The 8,174-nt window shown below is 39.2% G+C and overlaps 1 protein-coding gene across 1 annotated transcript; it reads left to right on the top strand.

Annotated features, from left to right (window-relative positions):
• The first annotated feature begins 177 nt into the window (after positions 1 to 177).
• aldh4a1 (aldehyde dehydrogenase 4 family, member A1) lies at positions 178 to 6,501 on the top strand. Its single transcript, XM_079482981.1, has 15 exons — positions 178 to 579; positions 1,642 to 1,735; positions 1,809 to 1,901; positions 2,121 to 2,168; positions 2,265 to 2,420; positions 2,505 to 2,654; positions 2,978 to 3,052; positions 3,143 to 3,330; positions 3,767 to 3,840; positions 4,123 to 4,319; positions 4,403 to 4,450; positions 4,541 to 4,693; positions 4,920 to 5,041; positions 5,145 to 5,263; positions 5,447 to 6,501. Exons 1-15 carry the CDS (start codon positions 539 to 541, stop codon positions 5,557 to 5,559), a joined length of 1,671 nt encoding a protein of 556 aa, XP_079339107.1. The 5' UTR covers positions 178 to 538; the 3' UTR covers positions 5,560 to 6,501.
• The last annotated feature ends 1,673 nt before the right edge of the window (positions 6,502 to 8,174 follow it).

Below are 8,174 nucleotides of genomic sequence, written 5' to 3'. Positions count from 1 at the left end.
TATATATATATATATATTTTAAACGTACCCCTAAATGTTTTACATTTATTTATTATGATATTTCTTATATATTTCTTAACATTTATAATTAGAAACGGGAAGTGAAACATGACTCTCGTGTGATTGGCTGAGAGAGCTGTCTCCGAAGCTGATTGGCCAGTCAGACTCTCGCCCTCCGGCGTCTTCCACTTCCTCGCAGCAGGTTGCCGCCTAACATGGATTCCTTCTATTAAACACATAATAAACACGCAAACCCATGTGTTTGACTTTATTGTCGTATTTATGTTAAACACACTTGATTTATACTAAATATAATATCTAATCGCAAAAATATATGGCAGAATTAAGAATTCGACAGCAGACGTTCCCCTGTAAACTCAGTGGCGCGTCTCCATTCATGTGATAACACCTTGTGATCCTGGAAGATACGAAGCGAGTGTCAGAAAACTCTCTGGCTTTATAGATCATCATAAAAGGGATCATTTATATTTATTGTATTTATATAATCTCCATTTGACCCCGTGCGTCCGGTTTAAACATGCTGCGGGTGAGATCGGCCGTCTGTCAGTCTCTGAAGGGGTACGTGTGTGTTGTACGTGTGTGTTGCACATGTACTTACACATGACTTTTACTTTGAAACTGTCATTTTAAGCTCATGTGACATGCGTGTTGTTGATATGAAGCATGCCTTGTTCATGCCTTATATGCGTTGTGCATGTTAAATGCTGGACTTTTTGTACAGGCCAGATCAGCTTGTGTTTTGTTATAACAGCACAAACTTGTCCAGGCACTGTGAGGTGTGTTTAAGTTTGCTTTCACAATAATGCACAAGGCGAGCCAGTTAACAAAATACATGCATGTTGTTACAGGTGTCATGTTCATCTCAGTCTCTATAGTTTATGAAGTTTAAATCTCAGCTGTGCTCCCAAGACAGGAATAATGCAGTTCTTTGTTTCTTCTGAGAAAAGACTTCAGTCTCCAACTTTGATCAGTTGTGCCAAGATTTAAACTCCAATCCAGATTCTATACTGTGTCACAGTCAGTCTATATTTTAATAGATTTATATTTGCTCATTTCACAATCTTCGCATTCCTTTGGAGATTTTGCATTTTTTTCATGCACCGGTTTAACTCCATTGAGTAGTTTTGCCTCTGCTTAATACCTTTCAAAACGTTACAGTATTAAACATAAGTAAATATTGTATTTGTGATATAATATTTGCACTACTTTCATATTTTAATAGTCGTTTGTACTAACTTAACGCTTAAAGTCTCTGTGCACAGGTTGCAGCTTTTAGTACAGTCTTGCGTTATTTAATTATTGTTTAACCCAAACTTTGGAATTTCAGCGTTCATGGCCTTTATAACCACTGCAGACAGCATTGCCTCATTTTGTAGGGGAGACTGATATCGCAGCTGTGCGATCGGATGAAGTAAACAGAGAGATCTTGTGATTCTGTTATAGGTTAACAACAGGTCTCATCTCGGTGCAGTTAACGTCATATGTGTTACGGATTCGGAGTTTTAAACTGAGTTCCCTGTATCAAACATACAGCATCTGAATATAAAATAAACACGCATGCATTTATTGATAGAAGTCCAGCTGTAAAAGCAGCAAGCAATCGAATCTTGTTTTCCACAGGTTCAAGACCTTTTCATGTGCAGCTGTGGAGGTGAAGAATGAGCCCATCCTCGGGTTTAAAGAGGGCAGTAAAGAGAGAGCCGACCTGCTGATGGTAAATCACACGCTGCTTTGTGTATCCTGATTGATGAAGATGCATTTTTATTGTGATTTTCTGTGTTTTTCAGGCATTACAAGAGCTAAAGGGCAAGACGGAGGAGATTCCATGTGTGGTCGGAAATGAAGAGGTTTGGACCAGCGATATCAGATATCAGCTGTCTGTGAGTTCGTCTTTCATTTTCTTGTGAGATTTCATGATCCGTGTGTCTTTGACTCGACAACAATTCATTGAGGTTGGATGATACGTAAAAGAAGATATAAACAGAATCCACCGAAAATCAAAAGCTGCATGACTTTATACAATAATTTCATGTGACATTAAAAAGCTTTAAATTCATCCAAATATTCAAATATATTCTCTTTTTGTTTGTTCTTCAAAGCCCTTCAACCACTCTCACAAAGTCTCCAAATTCTGCTATGCTGATAAGGTACGCGATGTACTCCTAACCGATGTACTCCTAACATCATCCCGCTATCATTATTTGGGTTCTTTTTTCATCGTTTGATGTGTTTGGTTTCTTCAGGAGCTATTAAATAAAGCCATCGGAGCCTCCGTGGCTGCACGCAGAGAATGGGACCTCAAACCCGTCGCGGATCGAGCACAGATCTTCTTCAAAGCTGCCGACATCATTAGTGGACCCAAGAGAGCGGAAGTTCTGGCCAAGACCATGATCGGACAGGTACGTTATGAAGATGTCAGAAGCTCAAGATGAATATAGATTTCATGACTGTATGTAGTAAGGTCACTGCTCTGTGTTTGTCAGGGTAAGACTGTGATTCAGGCTGAGATTGATGCCGCTGCAGAACTCATCGACTTCTTCAGGTTTAACGCCAAGCACGCCATCGAGCTGGAACACCAGCAGCCTTTAGACAGCGACGGAAGTACAAACACAATGCTGTACAGAGGACTGGAGGTGGGTGGGTTACCTCACGGATGGGGGAGTCTGGGGTAGCGTCTGTGACTGTAATGGAAGCAGATGAATTGAGTGACCATTAAATGTTATGCAATTCTACATGATAATACTTTTTATACTGGCATTTAATGTGCTTTGATTTCAATAAAGCTTCATAGTTTTATTCCCATATACTGTATATGTTATATACTTAATACAAAAATTTACAAAATGCCAATAGAAGTAGGTGCTTAAAGAAAATTGACCTTCTACGCAACATTTTATAAACCTTAACTGGACTGGATTGAATTCTGTATATTTTTAACACTCTTATTTTCTTATAGGGGTTTGTAGCCGCTGTTGCACCGTTCAACTTCACAGCGATTGGTGGAAATCTGGCAGGAACCCCAGCTATCATGGTTGGACATCAAGACGTCACACATTTATAATCTCGTGCTTTTATTTTTATGCAATTTCTAATGTTGACATTGTGGCATGTGTGCGCCCAGGGTAACGTGGTGTTGTGGAAGCCCAGTGACACAGCCATGTCTGCAAGCTACTCGGTTTATAAGATCCTTAGAGAGTCTGGACTTCCACCCAATATCATCCAGTTCGTCCCGGCCGATGGTCCAGTGTTTGGAGACACTATCACCAGCTCTGAGCACCTGGCTGGTATTAACTTCACAGGCAGCGTCCCGTGAGTGTTTACAGTCATGTGATTACGTTACTCTTATCTGCAGTTTGACCTCCTGTCTGGGTTAGAGTTTGTCAGACCTTACAGTTCCATCCATACCAATCTTTAAACCTCATGGATCGGAGACACTTTAAACAAAATCTAAGATGCAAAAGACTTTCCTTATGTTTTAACGTGCAATGCATTAGAATCTGTATGTGACTGAAATGTTTAAATCTATAGTTTAGTTTCCCAGCCTTGTTATGGACAATCGTATTTTTGCTGATGGGTCTTTTGGCACTAATTCTGTTTTTAAAAAAGTCATCCCAATTTAAATGATTTAAAATTCCTGAAATATTGCAGCGTTTATAGTAAATAGCTTATCAATGTGGGTCATTTTATCTGCTTAAAATCATGTACGTTTTGTATTTGTTGTTCTATGTTTCTCTTTGACCTCCAGAACGTTTAAGCGCTTGTGGAAGCAGGTGGCTCAGAATCTGGACATTTACAGGAACTTCCCCCGTGTTGCTGGAGGTGTGTGTTGTGTTTGAATCAAGGCCAGTTACTAAAATATAACAAGTAACGTTTGCTAAGACGGGAATCCCCAGGACTTTTGCTTTTGAGTTTGCAGTTTATAACCTGTAGCAGTTCCCTATCAACCACAAAGCAGAGAAGCGACACCATATCAACCACATAGCAATGCCTTGCCTACCAACCTTAACACGCTTTTGTCACAGTTTCGCTTGTCTTCTAATTTCCAACATTTTGCTAAACTTGCTGAATCCATACTTGATTGGCTTGTATTTCATGTTTAAGAATGTGGTGGGAAGAACTTCCACTTCGTGCACAAGTCTGCAGATATCGGCAGTGTGGTGACCGGCACCATCCGCTCTGTGTTTGAGTACGGAGGACAGAAGTGTTCGGCGTGCTCCAGGATGTACGTGCCAGACTCGCTGTGGCCGCAGATCAAACAGCAACTTTTGACCTTGCACAAACAGATCAAACTGGGAAATGTAAGACCGTGAGCTTGAGCTTTTTATTAAAGTGCCACAAAGGGTTCTCCATCATCTGAATGTTCTGCCGTTTTACTCCACAGCCAGTTGAAGACTTCAGCACGTTCTTCTCTGCAGTTATTGATGACAAGGTACAGACAAACAACATTATCTAATAGCAAAAACATTCGGATGCATCACTTTTTATGAAGGTAATAAAACACCGCTCTTTCATTCTCAAGTCTTTCGCTAGAATTAAAGGATGGCTGGAACACGCCAAATCCTCGCCGCATCTGAAGATCATTGCTGGAGGAAACTGTGACGATTCAAAAGGATATTTCGTGGAACCCACCATTATTGAAACAACCAACCCACAAGAGAAAATCATGAACGAGGTATAAATATTTTCAAAAATGTTTCGATCAGTTAAAGCACTTCTTATTCTCCGAAAGAGACAGTCTTACCCTGGTACTGCCCGGATGAGTGATGCAAATATTTAAGAGAAGCGTTTTTGCTTTGACTACTGAACAAATATCAAAGTTCATCACTGTTAACTTTTCTTCCATGCTTGAAACAACCAAAAAGCGCTAGAATCTGTTCATCTACTTTTTGCTTCTGCAGGAGATCTTTGGGCCCGTCCTGGCGGTTTACGTTTACCCTGAAAATGACTACAAGAAGGTCCTACACTTAATAGACAACACATCACCTTACGCCCTAACAGGAGCTGTCTTTGCTCAAGATAAGTGAGTGTAGTAACATTTTCTCTTGTGTAAAATACAAAGCAGATCCGTTTTTGAACAGGAAATACTTTCAGGTGTTTTTCACGTGTGTTTGTGTGTCTTTCAGGGCTGTTATTGATGAGGCAGCGAAGGCTTTGAGAAACGCCGCTGGAAACTATTACGTCAATGACAAATCTACAGGATCCATCGTGGCCCAGCAGCCATTCGGTGGCGCCAGAGCATCAGGTAAAATCAAACATCATTGCCTGGTTTAAGGAACGTCCCAGGCTAAAAAAAATAAGAGTAATACATATACAATTTCTGCTTTTAAAGCATCTGGATAGAAGCTGTCGAACCCAGATTTGTTTTTCTTTAAGACCAAGGTAGAAGATGTTACGAGTATATTATAAATACAAAATCTCTTGTCAGGCACCAACGACAAGCCCGGTGGACGACACTACGTCCTCCGCTGGACATCTCCGCAGGTTGTTAAGCAGACCCATGTTCCTCTTACTGAATGGAAATACGCCTACATGGGTTAAGAGACGGCGGGTGTCGCTGACCCAGATGTTCCTTCTCCAAATACGTTATCATGACTTCTAAAGCAATCAAATACTCGTGGATTCTTAATCGTCTTCCCATCTTGCCTGAGAGACTCAAGTTTGAAGTGTGACTTGTGTCATAAAGCTGTCAGACAGAAGACTGCCCCACTGGTGTTTCCAAACATGACATGGTTCTTCTGGAAACCATAAATATGTGAATGTGAATATATTAATTGGACCGAACATCACAACAGCCACTGGAGGTCATGGAGATCACACATGGAGATGAACTGAACCTTTTTCTGCTCTTTAGTACAGTATAGTAAAAATATGCTTTCAGAATGTATGATAAAAGTAAATAGATATCTATCTTTGTATAATTCTGGAATAGGAGGGAGGAACCACTGCAGCCATCTATGTGTTTCTGTTAAACATGTGAGCGGTCGAAACAATGGACCGTTTTTGGGTTTTGGATTACGTGTGCCGTGCTTATTTAATCTGTAGCATTCTTAAATGTTTTGCGAATACATTAATTAGAGGAAAGCGGTAGAAAATGAATGAATGAATTAATTAGAGGTAAATAGACGAATGATTCTTCTGTTATTCAGGATGCTGATGGTTCAGATATGGTTGAACGTACTATCAATATATTGAAAACAGCCTTATCCGGTCACAGTATGCATCAATGACAGTGCAATCTAACAGTGTTATGTGCCTAAATAAAGGTTGATAACATTAACATTCGTGAAAGTTAATTAAATAAGACCTTACAAGTGTTTAATATGAAATGCAATCTGCAACATTGCAACTTTTTTCTGATTTTTAGCAGGACATTGCTGCCACAACATCTTTCATTTACTACCCATGTTTTATTGATTCTGTTTTCTTGTAATTTACATAAAATAGTAAATATAACAAATAAATTACAAATTCAAAGATGCCAAGATTTACAGCCTGCTTACACTTACTTATGCATCAAAGTTTGGACACTTAACATACCTCATCAAAATTACAAAAGCAGATACAAATTTGGCAATAAACATTCAACCAAATTCATTGAGATTCCTGGGATATCTTGGAGTTCAGATATGTTAAGAAAATCCCATTTATTAAAATTTTACTCTACTTTTATTAGTCCAGAAAGCTATTGAACCATCTAAGTGAACGCATGTAAGTCAAGATGTCTTTTAAGTTAATGCCCCAATACTGTGCAATCTTAAACATGACTGCCCCATCAAGACCAACAAAAATGTTAAAGTGAGGTGTGGGGAAGTGTACAGTTCCCTAAATAACACACTTTTTATAGCTCAACGTGTATTATTAGGACATTGAGTTGTGTTGGACAGACTTTTCCACACCTGACCTGAAGTTCCCAAGAGAAGCATTATTCAAGAAACTTAACTGTATGTGGCAGATCATCATCTCTTGTAGTGATGTCGTTTGCTTCTTTATCTCTTTATCTGTGTAACCAGCTACTGGTTATTTTATTTGTGTGTAGCCACCTCGGGTTCCCGGCTCCCGCAGTTACACATTTTGTTTGGTTCTATTGAGTCAGATCAAAGCCAGTCCAGCATGTGAGTTTGGCACACTTCAGACAGACACTTTATGGTGATATGGTTACAGAGGCACACTTCCTAACACATCATAAAATCAACAGGGTCTGTGTGACGGCCTGAGAACGCTGTCTGTCCCCTGTCCCACGTTAACGCTGTATGTCTGTCCTTCATGATTCAAGTGTGAATAATTATCTTTTAAGCTGGTGAATGAAGCATGAAGTCCACAGGCCTCTTGGCAAACATCTTTTGACCCAAAGAATCTGAGAAATGCAGCATCTTTTATTAGAAGCCATCATTTGCATTGGAATGCATTAGTGTGTAAATTGTTTATATATTGGATTTCTAAGAACTCTGAAATTCCTTCATTGATTAGCATATAGAATCAATATAGTTTTGTTTGTCGAAAAACCTGTTCAGATCACTTGAATTGTATTTAATCGAGGCAACGGAGTGACATATTAGTTTATAGTGTGTTTATTATTATTATTTGTAGTGTGAAAGAACTAAAAACATTAGACAGTCCAACTGTTAAGTGAATAGAGATTTGAACTTCAACTTTAAAGGGTTTTATTAAAATGAATAAACTAGAATTCAATTTCGACCTCTCGATCAGTGCAAGAAATAAGTCAGAAATACAGTCATTTTAGTGTATTGCTTAAAACAACAACACCGTTTTACATTCTATCAATATGACATTGTTTATAAATCTTTTATAAAAAGATGCTTAACAAAAACATACAGAGGTGACACGGTCCTCATTTTCACAAAAAACATACAGATGTGACACGTTTTGACCATATGTAAACAATATTCATCTTCACACGCGTGAAGTAAAGCATTAGATATGTGCTCTCAGATGCAGACATGGGGTAGACTGGTACATTCTATGCGTCTGGACAGATGCTGTCTACTTTAACATACATTAAACAAACAATATGTTCTACTTAAATAGAGAATACAATCATTCTCTATGTGTCGCCACGCAGATCACCAAGGTCTCCAAAGCGCGTGCTCTCCTGCGCGTTTGGAAACGTCTTTTGGCGCAGACGCGCAGACAAC

The sequence above is a fragment of the Barbatula barbatula genome (genome assembly GCF_947034865.1).
Source record: "Barbatula barbatula genome assembly, chromosome: 20".
Classification (NCBI taxonomy): Eukaryota; Metazoa; Chordata; class Actinopteri; order Cypriniformes; family Nemacheilidae; genus Barbatula; species Barbatula barbatula.
The sequence above is the reverse complement of the archived record's forward strand: the minus strand, read 5'-3'. Positions and strand labels throughout refer to the sequence as shown.

What these genes read in the sequence shown, in the direction of transcription:
- aldh4a1 (XM_079482981.1), top strand. Translation starts at nt 539, where the DNA reads ATGCTGCGGGTGAGATCGGCCGTCTGTCAGTCTCTGAAGGG. An exon ending in CCAAGACCATGATCGGACAG is followed by an intron (nt 2,421 to 2,504) that starts GTACGTTATGAA and finishes TGTGTTTGTCAG; the next exon opens with GGTAAGACTGTGATTCAGGC. An exon ending in CTTCCCCCGTGTTGCTGGAG is followed by an intron (nt 3,841 to 4,122) that starts GTGTGTGTTGTG and finishes TTCATGTTTAAG; the next exon opens with AATGTGGTGGGAAGAACTTC.